Source organism: Genypterus blacodes, unplaced genomic scaffold (assembly GCF_046128005.1).
Source record: "Genypterus blacodes isolate CSIRO-AG114 ecotype Tasmania unplaced genomic scaffold, CSIRO-AGI_Gbla_v1 ptg000185l_1, whole genome shotgun sequence".
In the NCBI taxonomy this organism is placed as follows: Eukaryota; Metazoa; Chordata; class Actinopteri; order Ophidiiformes; family Ophidiidae; genus Genypterus; species Genypterus blacodes.
Window position 1 is genome coordinate 1,685,001 of NW_027466986.1, and position 26,871 is coordinate 1,711,871.

The 26,871-nt window shown below is 42.1% G+C and overlaps 3 protein-coding genes across 3 annotated transcripts in view; 2 read left to right on the forward strand and 1 right to left on the reverse strand.

Annotated features, from left to right (window-relative positions):
* The window catches only part of dtl (denticleless E3 ubiquitin protein ligase adapter), a 7,564-nt gene extending 5,266 nt beyond the window's left edge, over positions 1 to 2,298 (reverse strand). Inside the window, exons 1-5 of the mRNA XM_076167975.1 lie at positions 2,143 to 2,298; positions 1,085 to 1,210; positions 896 to 988; positions 754 to 815; positions 140 to 260 (exon numbers count right to left, since the gene is read on the reverse strand). Of these exons, the coding sequence (XP_076024090.1) occupies positions 140 to 260; positions 754 to 815; positions 896 to 988; positions 1,085 to 1,210; positions 2,143 to 2,194 (454 nt within the window). The 5' untranslated portion in view covers positions 2,195 to 2,298. The remainder of the gene's footprint in view (positions 1 to 139; positions 261 to 753; positions 816 to 895; positions 989 to 1,084; positions 1,211 to 2,142) is intronic.
* A 434-nt stretch (positions 2,299 to 2,732) lies between these two features.
* On the forward strand, positions 2,733 to 11,509 carry ints7 (integrator complex subunit 7). The gene is made up of 20 exons (XM_076168059.1): positions 2,733 to 2,935; positions 3,080 to 3,209; positions 3,333 to 3,479; positions 4,067 to 4,204; positions 4,311 to 4,357; positions 4,912 to 5,111; positions 5,811 to 5,933; positions 6,013 to 6,130; positions 6,216 to 6,350; positions 6,476 to 6,573; positions 7,167 to 7,406; positions 7,642 to 7,779; positions 8,084 to 8,290; positions 8,493 to 8,687; positions 8,791 to 8,894; positions 8,972 to 9,040; positions 9,931 to 10,063; positions 10,334 to 10,432; positions 10,832 to 11,017; positions 11,128 to 11,509. The coding sequence occupies exons 1-20, from the start codon at positions 2,842 to 2,844 to the stop codon at positions 11,407 to 11,409; spliced, it is 2,883 nt and encodes a 960-aa protein (XP_076024174.1). The 5' UTR covers positions 2,733 to 2,841; the 3' UTR covers positions 11,410 to 11,509.
* Positions 11,510 to 13,596: 2,087 nt separating this feature from the next.
* lpgat1 (lysophosphatidylglycerol acyltransferase 1) overlaps positions 13,597 to 26,871 on the forward strand; it is a 43,097-nt gene continuing 29,822 nt past the window's right edge. Inside the window, exons 1-3 of the mRNA XM_076168043.1 lie at positions 13,597 to 14,160; positions 14,804 to 15,056; positions 26,142 to 26,260. Of these exons, the coding sequence (XP_076024158.1) occupies positions 14,819 to 15,056; positions 26,142 to 26,260 (357 nt within the window). The 5' untranslated portion in view covers positions 13,597 to 14,160; positions 14,804 to 14,818. The remainder of the gene's footprint in view (positions 14,161 to 14,803; positions 15,057 to 26,141; positions 26,261 to 26,871) is intronic.

Genomic DNA, 26,871 nt, shown 5'->3' on the forward strand with positions numbered 1-26,871 from the left:
TTAAGGTCCTGTTTGTTCTTGAACTACAAGTTGTTTTTTCACAGGCACGCACCAAAACCACTGCAGTGAATTCGATGGGTAAAATGAGAAGAGAACAGCATTATTCCCCCAGCAGCATATCTCTCTGTCTGCAGCGTACCTTTCTCCTGCTGTGTGAAGGCTACAGATTTGAGGCTGCAGAGGTGGCCCTTGCAGCTGCCCAACAGCTCCCCTGACGTCACATCCCACAGCCGGGCCATCTGGTCGCCTGACGCAGTCACCTATGGGTGATTCAGAGGAGAACCTGTCATTATAACACACCTATTGGGAGCTTTTACTGCACACTTCATATGCAGAGATGTTAACAAGTGCCTGTAATGAGGAAAGCAGAAGAAACTAAGTCATGAAGGAGGAAAAGGGTTTATCTAGGCCGGCCAAGAAATTATGTCATTCAACTGAAGGGTACAACAGAATGCATCCCGCCGCTCTCTTTATTTACCTGGCTAAAGGAAGACTTTTACCATTATTACTTTTTTCAGGTATTTCCAAAATATTTATCCTGAAAATTCATTTCTTTAAAGAATTTAAAATTGTGAGATTTTTCCCATACTTCGTCAATATCTTCAAAATACAACACCAATCTCTGTCGACACAAATGTATGTATTAAAAGAAAAAAGTGCATTCGTAGGAATGACTTAAACGGTAATTCTGCCTCAGCATACTGTAACTCACTACAACAGACTATCCAGTGAGAACAACAATATGGTGCTTACCAAACGAGGCTCCCCTGGTACCCAGGCGATGTCAAAGACTGCATTCTCATGAGCCAGCCATTCTGTGAGGGCGCACACACCATTAGTCACCCACATCACCTGATGATGTACAGTTGTGAACAAATTGAGTCTCCACACAAACCTTTAAGAACAGATTTTTCCCGGCTCTCAGTGTTGTAGATCCTAACAATGCCTTCTTCATTAGCCACTGCAAGGACACTCTGCAGGCCTTTGACTAAAGGGATATGACAGGACAGAGACAAAGGAGTTTGTGAGAAGGAACAGCAACCTGATGAATTATCCGATGGTATTATCACAGATAAATGGCTACCAGAGGAGAAAGCTAATCCGAATGGAGGCACCGCATCACCCAAGTTGCCATAGGAGATGTGTTCATCATGTCGGACACACTGGTAGCTTTCCAGCAGCGAGCTCAGAGGAAATGTCAACCTGGGATCTGCAAGGAGAAATGCCATGGTCAGTGTTTATTAAGAGCAAATATACTCTAGGATACGATTTAGAGGTGCAGACTATTTAGTCAAGTATTTAAACTTTGTGGGACTTCACACCGAGAGGAAACTTCAGCAGAATCTGGTGGCTACAGTTACTAGTTTGTATTTCACATGCAAAACCTATGAGACTGCAATACTCAAACTGGATATGCACATGAGTTATACTTATGAGTGATTAAAACAATGAGTACTTTCTCTTTTGCAACATAAAACACCAATATCAAAGCTTTATGTCAACATCCTGTCAAAATAAACCTGCCACAAAAGCAAAGTTGGGCTTGGATCAAGTCTACAAAAAACGGTAGGGGCTAGATTAGAATTGTTGTTCTATATCAACTTCGAAACTGAGATAATAACAAAGGAATTTTCATACAGAAACAAACGTACAATGTTTAAGTGTCAGAAAATAAATATTTTTAGTTGACAAAAGATTGCCAAATTGAATGAAAAGGATTATTGATAATTGATTTTACTGTAACAGAACTCTGAGCCCATGCTGATACGAACAGTATACTACTGATGCAGACAATTTTATTCCAGACTAAAACATTTAAACAGTTACGTTCCCTTTGAGTTGTGCATCCTCACTTTGGAGACTAAAGGTTTTGTGCTGTGTATGGAGTATTCATATTTGACATGCATATTCTTACGTGTGATAAACGCTATGCTAACGGTAATTTGTCCGTTTAGGGTGGTAAAATTAATAATCTAACAATTAATCCCATATCCAAGGTGCAGCTACACATTTTAATAAACACATCTAAATAAAGCAAGGATGTAAAAACATTAGGCACAAATACACGGACAGCAAACCAGACGCTAACAGAAGTAAGGCTAAAGAACGAAACGGTGCAAAAACACTGATGTGGTTTCTCACCATTCTGCCTCCGTCTGCCGTTCCCTCTGTCAACTATGGATCGGAACAGCATCGTTATGTCACGCTCTCTAATAACTTTGTAAACACTATAATGGTGATGTTGAAGATTTGGTGATCCTGCGACTTATTTTCCCCGCGAATACACAACTGAGACGAATCCCCCGCTAAAATTGCGTCACGCCTTACCATTGGCTGAAACATCTACTTCCTCGTTCGCCACCTCCGCTTTCTTTTATTGATTAAAGCCAAAAAGGTGTTGTTTCTTGCAAAAGCTTCATTAAATACAGATGAAATGAATTTAAAAAAGAGTGTAAAATCATCAAACAGATTCAATCATAAAACCTACTGCAATATAGATACGCATAGGGTAAATTAAAACATAAATACCATCATGACATTCTCTTACTGGTGTTGTGTTTAATCCATACAAAAATATTGATCTATCTCTCCCTGAAAATATGGATTATAAATAATATGGTTACATTTATACAGGTAAGCAGTCTGTAATATTTAATTATTCTTGCTGGTCTTTGATCGTTAGTGTTTATTGGTGCTTTTATTATGTTTAACACACAGGAAGTAGTGTTTACAATAGCATCCGGGTGAAGTGCGCTTATTCCCCACACTAACAGTGAAATGCTAATGATTCATAGGCGCTATATGGTTTGTTATTGTTATTAAACGTCAAACTAAGGAGTGATGTCGCTTTCAACAGCTCGTTCATTCCTTTCAGAGGCTTGTTATGGCGAACAGGAACTCGACGCCAATTCCGCTCTCATGGAGCTGGACAAAGGTGTGTTTGCTGGTTAGCTAACTGTGGCTACACCGTTAGCAGTTGTTGTAGTAGTTTAAGAACTTGAAGTTAGTTCTCTGCGTTGAATCAGAGTCGATGTGAGTTTGTAGGATGTGAATCAGTCCGTCGCTTTTCTCCTTGCAGGGTTGCGTTCAGGGAAGCTCGGAGAGCAGTGTGAGGCAGTGGTGCTCTTCCCCAAACTCTTCCAGAAGTATCCTTTCCCTATTCTCATCAACTCTGCTTTTCTCAAGCTGGCAGACATCTTCAGACTAGGGTATGACAGGACATTGACATATATATGTATATATATATAGACAGATTAATGAGTAAGCATCATGTGTTGTGACCCCGTATAACTGTGGCGTGTTTGCTTACTGAGGGTTGTCTTTGATTTCAGAAACGACTTCCTCCGTCTGTGTGTGCTGAAGGTAACGCAGCAGAGTGAGAAACACCTGGAAAAGATCCTCAATGTGGATGAATTTGTTAAACGGGTGTTTTCCGTCATCCATAGCAATGACCCCGTGGCCAGAGCAATTACTCTGCGGTAATGGACATGTCAAATAAATAATAAATACACAAATGAACAATATTCTGGAAAGGACAGGAAATTAATGAATTTGTGATTTCAGGAATAATACTAATCTACAGACGCTCTCTCTAATTACCACCAATAAGACCAATAGAGCGACAGAGTCAAGTCACTTTCACACCACTTTCAAAAGTCTCTTTGTTGGGTTTGTCAGATCAAAGAGTGATTTATTTTGCTTTATTCTCAATTGGTCCAGAAATGTCAGGTGGGCGCAGTACATTGTGTGCCGAGGCACTGTAGCTCTGTAACATGGACGGACATCCAATTCAGCTGAACTCAAACATTCAGCTGTCAATATTCCCTCCAGAATTTTGACAAATCAACACTTAAGGGTAATATTGCGCTCCCCCAAGACTCTTAATATTTAGTGTATATGATCATTGGCGATAGAAAAACGATGATTTCTTATCTCAGTCACTTTTGTGCCTGAAATAAGAACTCACTTATCTTCATAGAGGTAAAAATAATCTTCCTGAAATAGTTTCCTACCAGTTTCCCTCTCTTTCTAAAACTAAAACCTTTCCCTGTTGTCCGTTTATCAGGATGCTCGGCAGTTTGGCCTCCATTATCCCAGAGAGGAAGAATGCTCATCACACCATTCGCCAGAGTTTGGACTCTCATGACAACGTGGAAGTGGAAGCTGCCATATTTGCTGCCGCTAGCTTCTCTGCACAGTCAAAGTATGTGAATCATTACGTCCAGATGAACTGTAATGTATGTGATATCTGACAACACACTTGACAAGGATTTTGCTTTGTTTATTTATGATGTGTTTTTTTTTTTCAGTGACTTTGCGGCTGGAATTTGCAACAAAGTCAGTGAAATGATTCAAGGTAAAATCATTGAGTTGCAGATCACACACATTCTGTCCTCAATACACATTTCTTTTACGCAGTTTTTGTATTTCTTACAAACAAATATTTTGGAAATAATAAGCCGATGAAAACCAGTTAAGGCATGAAAAATGGGTAACGTTTGATGTAATGTTGATGTGGAATGCTTAAGTGTTTGGTTGGTCCTTCTGTAGCATGTTGACATCAACCAGGCCAGCAAGCGTTTGTCTGTATTTCCCTCACCATGTGCCTGACGCAACTGACCAATCAGAAGAGCAGGCTTTAAAGAACCTCAAACTGAGTGTTTGCACATACACAAATGTAACCATCGCTCAGTTTGCACAGCAACAAACTGTAGAAGTGGATCAACCTGTTTCCAGAAATGTCATAGTTGAGCCGAAAATGAAAACAAGACCATGGAAGGTGTATTAAACTGTAGTCCTTGAGAAACGGAATTCCTTAAATCTGTGTTCAGGAAAAGATGGATATTCATCGACAGAAGTTGCTTTGCTTCAAAATTTCCCTGTTCTTCCTGTGTACCTCCATCCCACCAGGTCTAGACACTCCAGTGGACCTGAAGCTGAAGCTGATCCCCATGCTGCAGCACATGCACCATGATGCCAACCTGGCCTCCAGCAGCAGAGAGCTTCTCCAGCACCTGGTCGACTCTTACCCCTCCACTCCCATGGTCATCGTCACCCTGCACACCTTCACTCAGCTGGCTGCATCTTCTCTCATTGATATCCCAAAGCAGGTAGGACCAGGACACGGATGTAGCAGTATCCCATTCAGTAAAACACCTCGAAAGGGACATACCGTGTTCCCCAGTTTAACATTTGCATTGAAGGATGCTTTATCATTTTTCCACATTTCCACATTTGTATAAACTTTTGCATAACACACGAGCATTGCAACCTGTTTCAGCCTGATGGACAACTTCAGTTTGTCATCATAGATAATGCCACCAGTTGATTAGTCAGATTATTTAGATGGAAGATTTTCATTTCTCACACGTTCTAGTGTAACCAAGTCTCTTTGTTAAGCGCCAACCGTTCCACTCTGTCTCTGATAGGCCGTTCATACACATGCACAGAAATCCAACACCGTGTCCATAAGGACTCCCAGTACTCTTTGAATACAGTGGCAGCTTCTGTAACTTACTAACTTAAACTTACTCAATGACAGTCTATGTCTCCTGTGCTGCTTTGGCTTTGACACGGGTGAAGTCAGTATGAAGCATTCCTCTGAAATACACGATTGATAGATAGATAGATATACTTTATTGATGTAGCAGCTCATGAATATGCTGAATTGGATCTGACATGTGATATCCTGAGCTCGGTATGTTACACCGGTGGTGGTGAGGTGGATTGTAATGCACAACTACAATCTACATCCTAATTCCTTTTTGTTAAATGAACATCACTGCCTCTTTTATTCCATGTGCATGCAGTTGCAGCTTCTCCTTCAATACCTGAAAGATGACCCGAGAAAAGCTATTAAGAGGTTGGCTATTAATGACTTAAAGCTCCTGGCTAAGAAGGCTCCTCACCTTTGGAACAGAGAAAACACACAGGTAGAGTTTGGGATGCTGACAGTTTTCTTTTATGTAGAAGTAATACCTGTTGTGAATCGGATGGTTTTCATGCTTGCAGACCCTGTGTGAATGTGCACTGACAAGCCCTTACAACAGCTTGAAACTGGGGATGCTGGCTGTCCTCTCCACCCTTTCTGGAACAATTGCCATCAAGCAGTACTTCGACAGCATGACAGGTGTCATTCACTGTTCAATTTGTGTTGTGAAATTTGCAAAAATTCGGGACTATTAGAGCTCTTGGAAAACATCCTCTCTTTTCAGGAAGCCCTTCGGTTCCTCTTTGCCTCACTGACTTGGTAAAACTGGCACAAGAATGCTGTTACCACAGCAACCTGGCGGTGGCTGCTCACGGGGTTATCGTGCTCTCCAACATTGCCATTTCCTGTCCAGAAAAAGGTTAGTTACCCTGCGAATGATGGAGCACTTTGTACAATTCTGTCCAGACATTCCTGCGATCTCTGAGTGTTGTGTGTCATCGGTAAGTGGCACTGTGTGTGTTTCTCTTTCTCTCCTCTGCTCAGATATAGTGCAGTTGGAGCAGGACACCATTTTGGGAGTGCAGTCTCTGCTGATGCTTTGCAGTCAAGACAGCAGCCCCGGTGTACAGGCCACACTTAAAGTAAGGGAATATACAAGCACAAAGCATTCTGTCCCCGTCAGAGTGGATGAATACATTGATGGTCATGATGAAGTTCGATGACAAAATAGACCAAACATTTTCCAACTTAAGTCTACATAAGAGGTACTATCAACCCAAGTTTAGAGCTCCTATATCTGGAGGCAGAACTACTATACATGGTTTCCTCAGTGACCTCCTTGCTTACATTCCCATCACAACTCTAGAACCATGAAGAATGATTGATTTATTTGGAAATTCTGTCTTTCTCTTCACTTCTTCACGATAGGCGTAACCTCAGAACATAGAAACATCTTTTGAAATACTTTCTGGAATTTCCTCATCTGCTTAAATGGACAGAAAGGATTGCACCTCTTCCTCAGTAGTTCAGTTTACTGCTTCCAACTTCTTCAGAGGTCTGGAAGCCTCATTGTTGCTTTATCCATTAGAGAGTTTTTACCCTGAAGTAGCTAAATGATCCAGGAATTATAAGTTTGAGTTACTGAAAAGGTTTCTGTGTTGCAAAAGTACTTGGCGTTACTACAGTAAAACCCAGCTGTCTTCTTCTCTTTCTATATCAACCTGGCTCTTTCTAGACCACCCTCACCTCATTAGTTAAGCTGCTGAAGAGTCGACCTCACCTCAGCCAGTCAGTAGTGGAATTCCTGCTGGGCCAGCTGCACTCTGCCTGTGACTCCTCTCGTGTTCTCATGTGCCACGCGCTGGCAGCCATCGCCACCCACTTGCCAGTGTTGGGAGACGGCATGCTGGGAGATCTGGTGGACCTCTACAGAGTGGCCAGTCACTCCTCCACTGACAAGCAGCAAGAGCTCCTGGTGAGAAAGCGAATGAGTCAGGCTATCGGCTTCACCTTAGCATGGAAGCCTTAAAGGATCTCACACTTTAAGGCTTAAAGTGTTTTATGTCTTAAACAGCATTGATCTGACATATTAAGCAGTAATTGTGTTGTATATACTTTCTAGTAAGACACCAATCTGGAGCCACAGATTTGTTTTCAAGGACAAATTCACTAGATTTGCGATTTTAACACTTCCTCTGTGATCGCTGCAGGTTTCCTTGGCAACAGTGATTTTTGTGGCGAGCCAGTCCTCTTTGTCAGCCGAAGTGAAGTCGGTCATCAAACAGCAGCTTGAAAATGTTGCCAATGGCTGGACAGTGTACCGCATCGCACGGCAAGCCTCACGCATGGTGAGATCACGGGATGAAACATCAATACTGCCACACACAGGCCTGTTTCATTTGAACATGGCCATCTATGTTCCAATTTGAAAGTCTACTGACTGGGATATGTACAGTATATTTTGGTGGTCTTTAGTCGGTGATCATAGTTCTGTCCAAATTGCTAACCATGCCTCACTTCAGTTTGTTTAAGACCTAGTAAGATCATGAAATATCTTTTTTGAGTGAATCATCATGTGTTTGCTCTTGCCTTGGATTTTGGTGGTCCCTTTATCTAAGACGGCTCTTATCACTCCTTATTATTGATCCACAGGGATGTCATGAGTTCTCCAGTGAGCTGTATCAGAGTCTGCGGACCCGCGTGGCGTCGGAGCACTTCTACTTCTGGCTGAACAGCCTGAAGGAGTTTTCCCAGGCAGAACAATGCCTGAGTCACGTAGAGGATGGAGACTACAGTGGAGCCATGAGCGCCATCGCCGAGGCCCTGCGCTCCTACCAAAAGGGCATCGCCTCCCTCACGGTTACTTACCTTTTCCATCCAAATCAGTACACACAGATGACAGATTAAAAACTGCTGATACCTAATCTAAAATTTCACAGTGCTGCAGCTAAATACCCAGCAGTCCTGATTGAATTACATGAACAAACCTGCTATCTCTCTCTATCTCTGTTGGTTTATTGGTCAGTGTGCTTATGTATGTGTGTTTAATCTCTCCCTCCAGGCTGCTAGCACTCCCCTTAGCCCTCTTACATTCCAGTGTGAGTTCATTAAGCTGCGTATCGACACCTTGCAAGCCCTGTCGCAGCTCATTTGCACCTGCAACAGCCTGAAAACAAGCCCTCCCCCAGCCATCGCCACCACCATCGCCCTCTCTTCAGGCAATGAACAGCAGCGATGCGGGCGGATCTCCATGCAGGTAAGACACTGTTAGAAGTTACAGTAAAGAAAACACAATAATAAAACCGTACATTTGCTCCTTTCATATAAATAGCCAAGTGCGTGCTCCCTCTTGTTGTCAGATGAAGGTCTGCATGGACGAGTTTAGAAGTCTCGCCGCTCGTTATGCTGATTTACACCAGTCGTCGTTCGATGCAGACTACGCCACCCTGCGCAACGTGGAGCTGTATCCTTTAAGAGAAATAGCTGTCAGTTACATCAATACTGTTGTGTTTGCATGTTTGTCTTTAACTTTCTGCTCAGACAACAACAGAGCTGTTTGCTTGTCTCTCATGTGGTAGAATCTCTAATCCTGGACCCCCAAGCAGCCAGGTGAGTGCCAACCTGCTCTGGTCACTCTTTTTCTCTTTTTCTTTTTAAGAAAGGTATCTTCATGGGTGGATTTTAGGAATGAAGAGGACTCCGGGGTTTCCTCTCCCTGATAGATGCTCTCTACCCCCATGATCACATACTTCTGCACATTCTTCTTGAATATATCAACCTTCACAGAAGAATTCTCAAATGTTAAGATGGGCCATTATGGCCAGCACACTCCTGCTCCAATTTCATCATTTTTGTCGCGGAAGGGGTCTCTCTCTCTCTCTCTCTCTCTCTCTCTCACTCTCTCACTCTCACTCACTCACTCACTCACTCACTCACTCACTCACTCACTCACTCACTCACTCACTCACTCACTCACTCTCACACACAAACACACCATGCTGGTTTGTTATTCAGACTTACAAACAACAGAGGGACCAGCTGGCAGTGGCTACAGTTTATGAAGTGATCAAAATAAGATGAAGGAGATGGTTTGTCCGGATCTTGCTGGATGTATTGCTCCCACAGGAGAGGGAGCAAAACATTTAAAAAGTCGAGCTCTGCCATCCATATGGAGTGGTATCAAAAGAACTGTAGTTCAGGCAGACATCACATTATAACACTGTAATCTTCACAAAGGCAGGGTTTTAAAATATGAACTTTAACAGACTGGTTCGTATGGTTAAATATAGTGCGAGGAAAAATATCGATTTATGTATGTATGTTCATGCTGTAACCATTCTTCTATAAGCCTATGTAGCCTACATACCTGACCTGATGAAGTGGATGCCTTTATATTTAATTAGATTAGGCTTTTCCTTAAAAAAATGTTTCTCTTCTATCAACAAACTTTCTCTCTTTGATTGAAACTGATTGTATCTGTCTTGATGATTCTAATCTAGTTTTCAGGAATACGGCACCCTGGGCTCCGTCCAGACAGAGAGTGAATACGAGCGACGGATGATGTCAGTCTTCAATCATGTGCTTGAGGAAGTGGAGGGATTGAGCAAGAAACACCCTCCTGTTTCCTACCTGGTGAGATTAATGTCATCTCCAACTTTCACATATGCTTCATTATATGCACCTTGCCTCAGACATTGTGTAATGCAGTGGTTCCCAAAGTGGGTGGCGCGAAAAACTTCATCTACATAAGGGGGGGCGCGCGAAAGAAAAAGTTTGGGAACCACTGGTGTAATGCACAATGCATCTGAAATACAAGCTTTTTATCCTGCTGCACTAATCAATCTCAATAACTGCTAATTTTGTCAAGCAATTAATCTTACTGTGTTGTTTTCTGTTCTGCAGCATACAGGTTGTCTTTGTGATGCTGTCATAGCTTTGCTCAAAGTTCCACTGTCTTTCCAGAGGTACTTCTTTCAGAAGCTCCAGTCAACCAGCATCAAGGTAAGTTTTACATTCACTTAGATTAATACAGGTCAACAGAAGCAGTTTATGGTCACAGGAGAAACCCTGAAAATGAACAGTTTAGGGGCAGACGTTCCTTTTTATTTTCCTTATTTATATAGTGGAATACACAGCCACAAGGTATGTGGGGAGAATTAGTCCGTCATCCAGTGCTGCCAGCTCCGGCCAATTGCAGGTTGCCAGTCAGTGCAGAGCCGGTTTAGCAGGAGGGAATAGAGCATGCTCAGTTTGATTTCTCGCCAGAAGAAGTAACTTGCCACACATGGCCAATAGTTCAAATTCAATTCAACTTTATTTATAACTTATACATACCTGTATGTAGCAACCTAACTCTAACCACCTTAAAGCTCATGCCATTATTTATTTTTCATTTTCTAGCTGGCCCTCTCTCCATCCCCACGAACCCCAAGTGAGCCAATCCCAGTGCAGAGCAGCCAGCAGCTGACTTTGAAGGTGGAAGGGGTGGTGCAGCACGGCTCAACCCCAGGATTGTTCCGGAAGATCCAGTCAGTCTGTCTTAATGTCACCTCTGTTCTCCAGAGCAAGACAGGGCCTGAATTCAAGGTTTGTAGCCTTCGATTGGTTGTTGCCTCTAGCAATTTATCACTTAGCATGTACTTTTGAGTTTTAACTGTGTTGTTTTTCCATCTTTTCCCATTTTCAATATATTTCAGATTCCATTAGACACTAAAACTAATGAGATTGAGCAGCGGGTAGAACCCCACAATGACTACTTCAGCACCCAGTTCCTACTCAATTTCTCCATTCTGGGAACCCATACTGTCACCGTGGAGGCCTCCGTGGTGGATGAGAACGGCATAGAGTGGAAGACTGGGCCCAAGACCACAGTGTCAGTGAAATCCCTGGAGGATCCATATTCCCAGCAGCTCCGGCACCAGCTGCAGCAGAGCGCAGCCCCTCCTCCTCCACAGAGGGCTGCATACAGCCGCTTCTAGCTTCTTCGATTCTGTCGCCTTGATGTTCTTCTTACAAACATTTTGTTAACTTAACTATGTCTGGTAGAATCTAAATCCTTGAGTATTTTTTTTCCAACAATAAAATATAAGATTTGATTTCTATGCTGATCAATGTGTGTAATCATTCTAAACTGCATCTTAGCACCTGTGAATACACACAGAATAATGCTGTCGTTTCATTCATCCACCCAACACTCTTTGGACCGCTATCTTCTGAGCAGTGCCGGAGGGGGGGAATCAAATGTGTACAGCCACCAGTCCATCACAGGCTTCTCAATCATATTTATACCTTTAAATTTACAGCTTCCAGCTCACATAACCTGTATGTCTTCTGACTGTAAGGAAAGCAGACAGACAGAGCACCACTACAGCCAAGACAATACCTTTATGTTTTTAGATTGATTGAATTAAATGGTGCTAACAAATAAGTCCGTCAATCGTCAAAATGAGTACAATCATTGATTGATTGGATAAATAACAAATAAGTTACCTAATCAGTAAAGTGTAAGTAAGTGCTGCTGGTTCTTACCCGTTTTACCTTCCTCAGTCAGTTGTTTTGTCATTATTTTGTCCTTTCACCTCTTTTGCCTTTTACACCAGCAAGTGATATAGCATCCTCCTCTGCCTCTCTCCAGCAGAAAGCCCTCTTCATTCATCCTCGTCCCACACTGAATGTCTCTTCTCTGTGTGCCTTCTTTGTTAAATCACCTCTGTTCTCCACTTGCTGAGCCTGTTGACTGACAAAGGCCCTGCTTTATATGCTTGCTGTGAGGTCACCAAACTATAGTGTCAACACATATACATATTGTTCTTCCAATGGTAAGATAGGATAGGACGCTTATTTATCTCACTGATGAGAAATTCAGTCGCCACAGCAGCAAAGTTACAGAAGAAGAAATACAAGATAAATACACACAATAAACAATATACACACAAGAACCAGTATATACAATATACATACAATAGACAATATACACACAAGAAACAATATACACAAAAGAAACAGTATACACAATATACACACTATACACAATACACCTTTTTAAGTATGAGCAAGAAAGAATATATATTTCATGCATTCAGTAACCTTGTGGACAATGTAATATTGGATGGCCCTGGACTTTCCCTTTCATGTAATATACTTACAATACATGAAATGGCCATAGGGGGACAGACTGTAGTCAGTAACAGCGCTATTGTCTCAACATATTCAGTATACATTATATTTGCAGTTGGTATCAGACGATGTCATGTGGAGACGATGGCTACTACGGTCTGCCCGTATACATTGTACTGTATATAATACTGTATGTTACGTCTATTTATCCATCCATTATATATGCACACACACATACTGTATTTAATGGGTGGGTGGATCACTGAGACGAGGTGAGATGAAGTTATTTCAGCCAACATGTTTGACGGCCAAAGAATCCTATATCCAACTATGAGATATGCATAACATATTTAAGATGCAGGCTTTATTGAAAGCTCATGCTGTTTCTAATTAGGATTAAACACATCAGGAATTCAAAGAAGATATCACTCTATGATCTGATCTGAAAACGATTTGCTAACGTTGCAGTCAGGGTGGAGTCGTAATGATTTACGATGAAGCCAGAATTTTGACATAAACTTAGGAATTACTTAAGAATAAGGGAAGCATCGGATAGCCTGCGCACTTACAGGAAAAGATGAGAGTAAAGTCAGACAGAATAAAAATGAAACTACTAGCACAAAGCTTTCAAAATAATACTGTGTACCGTGAACTTCTAATTCAAAGCTTTTCCTAGATTTCTGCTACTTCACTGATAAATCAGAGAAATCTAAATAATCGAATAAATTTCGTTGTTACTAATGATTTCCCTATGGTTTGTCATCGATTCTTCTGTCTCCAAATTGTCAGCTTTGACCGAATATGATTTATAAAAGCCTGAGAAGAAACCAACACGTGTTTTTACATGATAAGCAAAATATTCACAATTATTTTTATGCATAAATCTAGGAATTATTCCAATCCTACCGATCAATACAGTATATGAATTTCAGGGTCGTTTTTCCTCATTCATTCGCTTTAAAAAGATGTACGTGTACTATGTCTTTGCCCCCTCCCTTGCCTCTGCATTTATTTTGACGAGTTGATCATATTTCCGGTCTCACCCTGTTCTCTCTGTGGGTAACTTGTCGCTAGTAAATCGGGTTATGGATCAAATTAACGGGTCATAGCAGACCAGACTCTACAGATCGCTTTCATCTGTGTTTCGTGGACGCGTGTCAGTGATGTTTAGTGTAGCGTTTGTTTAGTGTTTTTTTTTTTTTATCCTTTGTTGCATCATTCCCGTTTATCCACGCTAATGGAGGCTGTGTAGCTAGCTAACCGGACACTGATGATGATGATGATGGTGCATGAGAGGAACGATCCCGGTGCCGCTGACTGAGATGGATCCGGCGACGTTAAACTGGAATAGCTTGCTTGCTAGCTAGCGAGCCGTCGGTGCCAGTGATCCACTGAGGCCGAGTAGTCTCTGACGGATAAATGGAGGAAGCCAGTTTGACTCCTGTCTGGTTCTTTTATTCCATTAGGAATTTCCACCCGCAGATTTCATTCAGACGACCATGATAAATACAAATCGCTAACTAAACTGTTCGCTTATTTACACGTGACACGATATATCTCGCTCCGCAATTCCATCTTTTTCCGCCCTTGGATGCTCCAGTGACATTAATTAGGTGAGTAATCTAGCCCCCAGTCTAACTCATTTACAGGGTCAGGCTATGATCTGGAGAAGACACGGGTATACACGCTATATCACCCGGGGGGTCCAGGTTATTGTTTGGTTAATACCGAAGTCTTCGATCTTTGTCGGTTATCTCAGAAGCGCATTTCAGTGTTTGTGTCAATCTGTTTCGCGAGTTGTCAAAGCTGCTCCGTTTCTGAACATATGTTCCCGTTATGCTAACCCAGTCTGCTGCTAGCTAGCGCGGCATGGAGGTAATGGACCACGTCCCGAGCGACTGGTCCTTTTATGGTCCTGTCTCTGGATGGACCACCGCTATGGCTGTGTGGCTAGCTAGCAGGGGGGTCCCGCTTAATAACCCCCCCTCCCCCCGGTTCCGAATACATCTCCTTGAACATACACTATATGTGCTATATCCAAGAGTGAGCTAGCTTTCCTTGTGCGTTTATAAGATTTAGATCCGAGATTAGCCAGAGCCTAGCGTCAGCTCAGCTTCCCAGCGCGTATTTGGAATTATGTCGCGTTTAAAACATTGCTGAAGACTGTTTGGACCATTGCAGGTATTTGCGTATGTTTTCAATGCCTGGTGTAGATGTTAACTTGTGTGTGTTCGTGTGTGTGTGTTCGTGTCCCAGACGGTGTGTATCAGGATGGCACAGCTCCTGGACGGCGCCGGCAAACTGGGCTTGGTCCTGCTCACATCTGTGCTCCGCTTCGTCTTCATGTTTCTAAACAACTGTGCGGCCATCCCATCCTACTGCTTGTACCTGATCGCCCTGCAGCCTCTCAGGATATGGGACAGCCCCACTTTCTGGTACATTGAAGGACTCATGTTCAAATGGTTGCTGGCCATGGTGTCTTCATGGGGCTGGATTGCAGGTTATACAGGTAGGATACATGGATTTATTACTGTGTGGTGCGTCTCAGGCACTTTGCATTGATGCATTCCTCTTAAAAGCTACAAACACGGACCCCCTTAAATCAAACCACTGCCTTTCGTTGTATCAAAGTTTGCATAAAGGCCTTAAGTCTGGTGGAAATATGAAAGAAGCTGTAAACTGTCATATGGAGGTCTTCCTCAGGGTTGACCTCTTGAACTGAAGTCTTCCTCTGTGACCCAGTGTGGGAGCACAGCAGCTATATATGAGCTGTTCCACTGGCCCCATGACAAGTCTGAACCTGAAGTTGTACAGCTGCTCTTTGCTCCACTTTGAGTAGAATATGAAGTCATTATCAGATAGAAGAATCCTTTATTAGTCCCCAGGTGTCCTGTGTGTCAGGCACTCTGCATGGATACTTTCCTTTTAAAGGGAAAAACAAAGCTGCTTGTGTGAACTTAATTAACAGGAAATGGCCCATCAGTATTGTATATTTCCCAAATACGTACTTTTCTTTACTTTGCGTACTTTACTACTGTACTTTTGTTATAGTTGTGAAGCAGGATATTTGGCAGCTAATTAATAATGCTGGCCATGCCACCAGTCGTTCACTTATTCACTTGAAGCTAAATTATTTTGTAAAAATGGAAACGTAAGCAGAATGAAACTGGATTTAAGAAAGATAAGGGTTGAACTTAAATGTAGCCCATAGAGCAGGGGTGTCGAACTCATTTTAGTTTGGGGCCAGATTCAGCCCAGTTTAAATGCAAGTGGGCCAGATAAGTAAAATCATAGCATAATAGCCTATAAATGGACAACTCCAAGTTTTCCCTTTGTTAGTGCAAAGAGGTACAAGTTTATATTGCAAATGTGTACTTTTGTTTAACTATCTTTTTACAAAACATATTGTGAACAACCTGAAATTTCAAGGATGTTTCAGGTAAAACAACTGCAATTTCAACGATAAACAATAATAACAATAAGGTGTATATATAAAACAACTTGTCAAGATCTAGAAATTATTTTAAATGTACATACATTTCCACATCTGTGTAGAAATGTGCTTGCTATATGGAGAGAAATGAAAGAAAATTTCGAATAAATAAGAGAGGTGAAAGAAAAAATGTTCGAAGACATTTCCAGGACAAACACGCAGCATTTACTGAAAAGTACCAACCTGGAAATGAACGTAAAAGAGCAATTTGGATACTGCTGTGGAAAGCTGGGGAGAGAAGATCGTAAGGCATGGAAAGCCGTTCACAGATTGAGATTACATGAAAGAATCATTGACTAAAATATCAGAGAATCGATCCTCGGGAAAATCACTTAAGTTAAACGCTGATCTGACACTGATGTAGAAACGCTGCATTTTAATGGCGGGATGCCGTCACTTAGTGGGTCACAAAATCGACATGCGTTGTGGGAAATGTAGTTTATGGACAATGCGGCATTTTCTCGCGCGGGCCACATAAAATGACGTTGCGGGCCTTGAGTTTGACACCTGTGCCATAAAGTGACATTTTTGACATACACAGCATTCCCAGTATATCTTTGATAAGTAATGCTCTCTGACTATGGCTCAACATGAAACACTTTGCTGGCTCTTCCGGTACAGATTTAACGACTCGGGCATTCAGTGATGAGCAGCATTATTTATTTCCTCAAGCTCCATCAAGGTCCCAAAATTGGTTTTCAGTGTTTCAGCTACAGACATACATTTGATGTGACATTTGAACACCTAACAGCAGATACACACACACACAAACAAGGCAGGAGGACAACAAACACGATCTCACAAGCCGGCCAGTTCAATGACGTGATCCGATTCGGTCAGTGGTATTTTGTTGCACTGAGCCATGAGCAAAATGCTTACAAATTACTAAGCGGTGAACATGGAGAGCAACAAGGCACACTGATTAATAATTCAAAGCCTTGTGCCTATGGAGCACCTGGTCATGTGGTTAGTGATACACTGAATGCTCTACGGACCTTTAGCAGAACTAAAAACAAGGCCGAAACTTTGACTTGGTAAATAACAGATCTGTTGCACACGGTGTCATTTTTCACACTGGGATAGTAACTGAGTTAGACTGCACTTGGACAGCAGGTGGACAACATTAGATTAATCGCTCTCATGCAGCACAGAGCTGTTATAAACATACTTAGAATATGGCCCTTTCATTCTGATACAAGCTACTTTTGCAATGTTTAGCTCAATGCACTGACAGATTCCATTGGGTCTTGAGAAGAGATGAGCAATGGCGATGTTCAGTGGCGGGACTGGACTGGAGTGGATTCTTTCCTCTGTGAAAGTAAATTTGAATTGATAGGGTTAAAGATCCTTCCAATGATCTTTAGAGATGTGTAATACTTGGATAGAATCAGTTGCCACAATGGAGTAAAGGGTCCAAAGTCGGGACTGATGCTGGCAATTAGAACATGACCAATAGGGGTGTGTGTGTGTGTGTGTGTGTGTGTGTGTGTGTGTGTGTGTGTGTGTGTGTGTGTGTGTGTGTGTGTGTGTGTGTGTGTGTGTGTGTGTGTGTGTGTGTGTGTGTGTGTGTGTGTGTGTGTGTGTGTGTGTGTGTGTGTGTGTGTGTGTGTGTGTGTGTGTGTGTGTGTGTGTGTGTGTGTGTGTGTGTGTGTGTGTGTGTGTGTGTGTGTCACTGGTGGACACTGTTACCTTCTAGAAGTCTTGTGTAACTACTTTACTGTGCTGTGTGAGTCATCTTGAACTCTGAAGCACACTGTTTGCTCAAGGACTATTTACGAGTCACCCAGGCCACTTGCTTTGAGAATGAAGTTGACTCTAAACCGATACAACTGAATTTGTGTCTTCAGAAGAGAAATTGTGAGGTGAACATGTGGTTGTTTGTCTCATCAGAGTGCTTGTGCGTCAGCTTGATGTGTATTTAGGCAGTGTGTCGTCTTAGATGTATCAATACGTAGCCTTGTTGTTTGCCTAAAGTTAATGTATGGTCGTCTTACTGAACATTGGTAAATCAACGGGACAATAGCAAGCAACGCAAATATGCACTTGCTGGAGCTGCTGCAGCATTTTCTGATTGTTTTTGTGATTTTGTTCAGATGACGAAAGTTTTTCCAGGGTCAACAGTTTGAACCACATGCGTTTGTTTACAAGTTTTGGTCCAGTGATAAATGTTAGTGTTTGGACACAAATCCAACCAGGGATTGTTTGTAAACATTGTTTGCTGAATTGGAACGAAGCAAATGAACTCCAGGTCTGAATACAGCCTCAATCCCAAACAAGCTAAAATCTCAAGTATTTCTAAAGGGTTACACCCACACTTACACGGTGGCTCCACTGCTGAGACCCTCTTTCTTCTTTCTTCTTAAAGAAGCTGGTGTGCGCTGTTATAAATCATTACTTTTGGAGCAGTATGTGAAACAGGATATGGAAACGTTTGGCAGTATTTCATACACCTCATTAATATACATATTTTATAAAGTCTATATCTGTCTGAAACATTGGATTATGAGATTTTGTACGGATGGTGCAGCTCTTGTCCATGTCTTGATCGGTGTCTTCACATGCTGAACTAAACTAGATGAATTAGAGCTACATTAACTGGTTTCATGTTGTAATGAAAGTGGACGAAGGCTTCACAGCTTCAACAATTCAAACCATTCTTTGGTTGGATTATCAGAGGGAAGACACTTACAACAGTGGTGCATGGTTGATGACATGGAATCCCGCTATTGGGATCATGTAGTAGGAGTATTTACAGTTTGGAAAATATAATCAGAAAATGTATAGAATAATGTTTTTACAGTGGATCCTGCCTGAATGCACAGTTTAGCCTCAAGCTTCCCACACAGAATTAGTTTGAGTCATTAGCTGAAGGGTTGCCGTGAGAATTGGAGTGGTTGTGAGAGCTAATTGTCCTAGCTTATTCTCGAGCCAATATCACTGCCTGGTTCTTAAACTGTGACCCCAAACCCAAGCAAGAGTTGTTGAGTATGTTATAGCTAAATGATATCTGTCGCAGCAGTTTTGATATGTATCCCAGTTGTTCTTCTAAAACTATCAAATGTTCTTATTTTCACGGAGGTTTCTATTGTGTCTAATGCTTAAATGTAAGACAAACGGATTCATCCACATCGACTCTTTTGCTGCAGCTCCGTATACAAACTGAATTCCAACAAGGCGTTTATGTGCTCTCACTTTAACGTCCCGGCCTGAAACGTGTGCAGCCTGAACTGGCAACACCCACTAACTGTAAACTTTGGGTGTTGGCCAGATTCTAGCTCACCTTAGCGGTAGTAAAGCCTGGAGGTACAAACCTTCACATGCTAAATGCTTATGTAAACCTTTCACTGGGGTGAAAAAGAAGTTTTCAGGTTGGCTCAGGACGTAGGGATGTGTCTTAATGGATGCATTTCATTTGGCATCAACCTCAAGTTTCAGGTTTCCAACTATATTACCCTGTAAAAAAAAAAAAATCAAAAGAGCTTCATGTAAACTGTAATTGAGCATAGCTCTCTGAGTGCGGTCGCGTGACTGCCCAGTGATGAAACATGCATATGTCATGAGGATTAACTGTTCATTTACACATAGGCCAAACATCTGAGCATTCTTAGTTTTATTGACTCCCAGGCCAATCGTAGCAAAGCTAATATGGGCTCACTGCTGGCAGCTATACTGCTTTCCTTAGCAGAGGACCATCAACCTCTTCCCATGACCATCATGTGTTGCTACTTGCTGCTTGACTCAATCTGGAAATTAAGCAAAACGGACACCTTTTTAACATTCATCAATCACGCATAATGTGTGTTGTTATTGAGGCTACGGCAAATAACAAACATTTAGTTCCCCAAATGTTTGTCTAGCTGTAAAGGCTTCTTTGGCCTGTAACTGCACAGAAAGAGCCACAGCTCAGCAATAATCTTGTCAAGTTTATGATACATTAATCAAGATTATGAATTTCAGAGAGTTATTTCTTCCAAATCCATTAAAAACTTTTAAAACTCTTTAAAACCATTTGGAACTGTTAGGTCAAGGTTGCATTTATGGTTAGATAGCCTGCGGTAAGTCCTGATAGTTTTGACAGGTGATGATGTCATATTCATCACCACACACGCACAGCTCCTCAGCACAAGACTCATAGGAAAGCGCTGAATCTGAGTTAACGTGTAGCAAATGAATTCCATGGCGGTCATGTTTATGGGGAGAACATTTTTTTCTTGGGAACACAAACCGAAACAAAGTGACACCCAACAGTCAGTGTTAATGCATTTGGTTGTCCTTAAGAACATGGAGCCTATCACAGTTGCAAACAAAGTGTATTGCTCATGTTGATTCTACGTGGAAGTGGAGTAAAGCACTATTAGGCCCATAAACCAAGGAAATACTAACGGCCTATATTAAAGTTCAGCTCAGCATATAGTAACTTGTATTGTAAATGAACATACAGGTATTGATAATGATACTGATAAATATCTGTGGCGGGCTTTATACGATGAAGATGAACATCTCTTGTCTCTTGGCTTTTGGATGAACCCATTTTATTGTCCCCTTAACAGGGTTGCATTTGGACACCATGTTGTGGATTAAGTTTCTCCATCTTATCACTGATAAAGGAATAGGAGAGTGCCAAGTGATACTCGGCCTGTCTGCACTTTGATCTGTTGTCAATCTTTCACTTCTACCCACTTGCACATTTTCATTTCATTTTCACCGTCTATGATACTGTGAATTACAACTGCTTCACATGGAAAATGCCTCTTTTCCATAAGCTTCTATAAGATACACTGTATCTACAACACTGTGCTCCAATTTGACAAGACAAAACAGCCAGCCTAATCAGGTTGATCAATCCAAAAGGAAATTGTTTCTGGAACCAGGGTATGCTCAAATATGAAAATGAGATATTTAAATATCCTGATCATAACGGCCATTGCGGTGTACATGTAAATGTCTAACAATGACCCAATGCAGATGGGCTGAGTGTTCTGTCTGTGGATCAGCTCACTTTGAATTCAACACTCACACTAGGGCGGTACTGTATGTAATAGTGAGGTGTTGATTCATTTTCATAGCATGCACAAGGCGGAGGAACAAAACTAGCCCTGAGGAAAGCAGCAGGCCAGCAACTGGTGCTAACACAACAAAATGTGTTTGCTCACCTAAAGCAGAAGCTGTCAGTCAATACCAACAAAGTCTAAAGTCATGTGAGGACGAGAGCCAATCAATTGATTTAAGGTTGAAAGCATGCAGTGGAGTGAGGCTGACTCAGCTGCAGCATTAGTAAGCTTGTGGAGGGAAATTAACAAAGTGATGTCATTTTGTCTTACTACTTTTATCTAGCATGCATTCTTGCACATTTTCTTTTTTTTTTTGCACTAGAGGTGATTCTTTTCTTTCATTCTCCACTACTGTAACTGTTGCACAATACTTTCCCTCGGGATAATAAACTTATCTTACTGATGTAATGCCAATCTGACACCCAAACAAAAGTCCCCACCTCTAACTCACACTATGTTTAGGTTGTTTTTTGGGCTAGTTAAACTTCTTCCATTGGCTCATGGGACTTGTGGGATATGTCATTGCTAACAAAACTTGCTTAATTGAAATGGGAAGATTTTCAACATGTATGGTTTGTTATTGGATACAGATTCATGCATATTTGGAGTATTGGCACCAAAATGTAAGAATGTCATGGTATTTCTGTGGAAAAAAACCAAATACAGTGAAGGTACACATCAGCCCTGTGTGATGTCCACTGCGACTGTTTTTATTGGCTCCACATGCAATTTGTTAATTTTCTACAGACAGTTTACGGCGGCTGCTTTTGCCCTCTCACCTCAGACTCGTAATGGGCCAGGCATTTGGATTCCCGCAGACAGTGTGGCGTGTATGCGAGACATTGGACAACACTGGGCAATGAGGATGACAATTGTGAACTCTTTTGTAGTCTGTGAAGGTGATTTAGGTTGATTAAGGTTATTAAAGTAACTATAGCAATTGTGCAGCATTGGTGTATCCTTGGTATTTCTTGAATGTTTGGCAATTCAAATCATTTTCTGCTCTGGTTTACCTCAGAGCCTCCATGCGTTCCGCTCACAGTGGACATGGACTCTGAGAAGATAGTGTAATGCTTAAGATGTATCCTCCCCAAGAGAGAGACACAGAGGGGCAGCCAGATCAGCGCTGCACCGCTTAGCCGATCACTGATACTGTATTAGACATTCTGCCTGCAGCGTGACCGTTATCACGCTGCACTTACTGTGTCACCTCTCAAAGACAATTTCCCTAATGTATTCTATCTGACAGATGACCCATCTCTGTTTCGTGAATGCCGCTCTCCTGCAACAATGGGGATATGGGTGAGCAACATGGTATGCTACTAATGAAATGACATTGCCTTTAGGGCGTATAACCCTCTTCCAAGTGTGACAGATGTGTGTCATTTGTCTTCAAGGATGCTCTCGATTCCCATGCTTGTGAGGATTGATGTTGTCTAGAGCAGTGTCTTTCAACCAGGGGGCCGTGAGAGATCGTCAGGTGTGCCGTGGGAAATTATCCAACTTCACTTAATTAGCCCGCGAGGCGATCCGGTTATCCGGCCCGCGAGACAGACCTGCAGATCGCAAATTTCGGACCGCGACCGACCGACCGATCGCTCCGCAAAATTCCAAGCGCGCATCCCCCCTGTAACTTTGATAGTTTGACGGTACGCCTGACTACTCCACACACACGCACACGATCCCTGTGACTACAGGCCACGCTGGGCTCAGGCTATGACACCCTGGCTACATTTACACTCTTACAAGTCTCCATCCCCATATCCGGTATCTGTGTTCACAAGGTGTCGACTTGAAACAGCGAACACACACAAACAAGGATTACGTTTCGGTGTTGGACTGCAACATGTACGACAAATGAAATGGAACTAATTCTAGGAGGCTTTGCTTCCTGACGCATCTGTAAAAGTGTGCAATGACTGCATGATATTTTAATGTGGAGGCGAAGGATTATTGAAGCCTGCTCGTCAGCTTTTGTGTGTATCGTTGTGTTTTGATTATTCATATGTGAATGGTGGAATCACATTTTCTGACGTTAACATTTTGATATGTGTGCTTAGATCAGGGGTGGGGAACCGACCTGAACCGACCTGAAGAACAAATTCTGAACCGACGATCACCCCCCCCCCCCCCCCCCCCCCCCCCCCCCCCTTTAACTGCCTCAGCAATCTCAACATACCCTCCTCCGCTGACGGGAAGCCCTTAGGTGCTCTGCACTCTGTGGCCTGCCTGATGCACGCATTCACATTACACACACCCTCAGTGGGGACTCCCAGTCAATGATTGCGTCTCAGCTTAGGCCACACCCTCACAGATGTCCTGGGCTCTCTGTTCATTTGCAGAGTTGTTCAATTGCATTGAAAAGCAAAAAAGACTTTTGTGTTCTGCAGGAGGGCAACAGCCGACGCCTCTCAACATGTGTCTGCTTCTTTCCTTTTGTTGCACCTCCTATGTGTTTCCTTTCAACAATAGCATACAAGTGAATGGTTAATGAAGTAACCTGGAAGCTCTGAATGGAGGCCAAAGCATGTAAATCAGGGTAGAGAAAGTGAAAGGCTACTAGAAAGCTGCTGCAGTGGCTGCAGACACTGTCCATTCTCTCTCCAAACCATTATTGGGTTTTCCACACAATACACACAATATCACCCTGAGTAATCATACTCATAAGCATCATAAGCAGACAAGTGAAGGTAAATAATCTTCATTTTTGTAAAGGGTTTTCAGTGATAATGTATAATCAATTACATGACAGTTATGAGCAGTTACACACCCGTTAGCCCGGCTGATCTGTGAGCAGCCACAAGGTCACAGGAGATGTGGATGTCCTGTCGTAGGCCATTTATGATAATTCAGTTTGACACATTTGGTATCAAGACAATGATGTTAAAGGTTTATCTTAAATTGACACAATTGCTCTCTAAGTGTCCTCTGGTTGACCACTAAAGGTGGGACAAGACGCTGACCATCACAGTGAAATCTGGATTAGGAAATGGTGGTTGTTGGTAACCAAGTAACCAACGAGGAGGGTACAGAAAGTGGAATAGTGCATTTATAAGTGGCCAGAACTCCTTTCCAGATTGATATTGATAACAGCTGTGGTAGAGTGGAGGGATGTAGAGTAGATCACTTTGCTGGTTATTTCATAATAATTGGCACTTGTTTGGGGCCTAGCACTGAAGCTGTTCATCACCTTTGTGGTGTCGTGGGCATTCTCCTTTGTTTCTCTTCACTTAAGTGTCTGTCATTCTAAGACAAACTGCCACGCATTTGGGGATTATAATAAAGGCTAAGAAACAGGAAATTAGTCATCTGTTACACAATTCTGTCTTACTAGGTAGTTGAAGCTGCTGTGTGCTTGCATGCAGAGTACCTGTAGCGTAACAGAATCGCCTGGTTGTGTTATCAGCGTCGCATGGAGGCCTCATGTGGTTTTGCCAAAGAGAGAGGCACTTTTTTTTACATCATTGTGATGCAAATAAGCATAATCTGTTATCCTACTAAGATGTAGAATGTAACCTTCTGCTTAACAAACAAGCTTGTTAATAATGTGTGCCGACATGTTCCTTGTTTCTCATAGTGAAATATGGTCACACTCATCATTCAGTGCTTCTGTTTTTCAGTTAAGGCTCTGGTCTGACGCATGTTCTGTCACCACGGTATACAACTTTCGAAATCCAGCTCAGGACAGAAGGATGCAGGCCCAGTGCATACCTTAAATTGAGTTTTGATTGCATGTAAATGTACAGAATGATTCATGCTCTTAAAGTGACTACATTTCCATACAGGCTGTACACACAGTACACAATGCTGTTGCAGCCGATAATGAAAGAACAGTTGCATAACTTGATGTTTGCAATGTAATAGCATCTTTTTACATTCAGTATATAGTCATTAAAATAATACAAGTATGTTGTAGTTACATTGTGTAGAGGGACGTTTTCCTTTATTATGAAATGAAATACTGGGGAGGCAGTAGCTCAGTGGGTAGAGCTTCCGCTTGGGAACTGGAGGGTCGTCGGTTCGAGTCCCTGCCAAGGTGCCCCTGAGCAAGGCACCGAACCCTCAATTGCTCCCCCCTCTGCGTAGGGTGGTAATGTAATGTAAGTAGCTTTGGATAAAAGCGTCTGCCAAATGCTCGTAATATATAATATATATATATATATATATATATATATATATATATATATATATATATAATATATACTTTTGTTTACTGGAGCTATTTACTTTGTATTAGCCACAGACTTGAAACTAATTACTGGTGTTTGTTTTAATTTTAGTATCAGATGGGTGGAGTAACACAGCAAGTGTCATAACGTTCAGGAGCTCAGTTTATGTCCTAATATGCCTCTCTACCGGTTTCCTTTGCTCAGTAGATGAAGTCATTGTTATACCGTTTTCTCACTTCTCCTTTCGCATTCAAATCCACATATCTGATATGTTGTTCCTGTTACTTTCTTTCAAACTGCCATTTTATTAGCCTAGTTTGCGTCCATATTTTGTGCTTTTATTTCATGGCAAGGAGCGATGATCTGGCTTATAGGGCTGCAAGTCGATTTGCCAACCCTCCTATTTTAACCTGTACATGGTGCTAAGCAGCCTGTCTCCTGTAACAGAGAGGGGATGCTTAAATGATCTGATATTGGTCCGGGCCCTGACACATGAGACAGTTTTATTTTAGTAAGTAGTGTGAAGATTAGTCTCTCTCTCTAATGGGCTTTGACCACATGTGGCACAAATCTGATATGTTACGGGAAGTTCACATTCATAGTGTGCCAATATAGATATATATTATATATATAAAGCTTTACCAAAACGCTCTTAAACTTCAACTTCACCTTAAACAGAAGGGAGTTGCTTTGGACCTTTTTTAGAGATGCATTAAGCAGCTCTTCCAATTATTTTAAGCAGTTTTTTTCCAATGTAAAATATTTGTACCCAGGTTTTCCACATGCTCTACTTAAGGATTGGACTGTGTTGCTGTGTGAAGTACACCTCTGTTGTACTTAATATTTTAAACTATCTTGTGTCTGACCATTTTGATTCGCAGTAACAGAATGGGGTGACGACGTGAAGCCCATCTCTGAAGAGGAAGCCATGGTCATCGTCAACCACCAAGCCACTGGAGATGTGTGTACCCTCATGATGTGCCTGCAAGACAAGGGCACGGTAAGAAGAGGGAACTGTATTTTCTTCGATCCCTTGTAGAATGTAACAGTGATCAGGTTCTGCAGGGTCACATCATTGTCAGTAAAGCCGTGTTTGTGCCTGTGGGGCGTTTGGCTCTGCCTGTGTTTCACTGAACAGGCTACTGTCTGACTCTGTCAGCTCTTAACTGCTATATCACAATCAACAGAAGGGGTTTTTGTGTACTTATACTAAGCTCTAAACCCAAGCCTCCATGCCAGGGTGTAAGGATGTGTGTAGTCTTTCAGATGTATTTGTCAAAGAAAACCAATTGTTTTAGTTGATGGTTGCATAGATAAAATGAGACTTTAAGCAACACAGCTGCATGCACATGGCTCAAGTGACCGGCACACATCTGCACTCTTTTGTGCTTGTCTAATGAACATGAAAGCAGCATTTTCACCTTGCGTAGATAGATCTACTATTTACATGGGCTAGCCAATGTCACGTCTGCAACAGGGCACAGATCAATTTGCCGGCACTGTAGCCATGTTTGCTGTCATTGTCCCTTATGTTGAACAGAGAACTGTGAAGCACTTTGAAGCCCACTAACAGAATCAATCAGCTGAGCTCTCTACTGCATTCCAGTATTT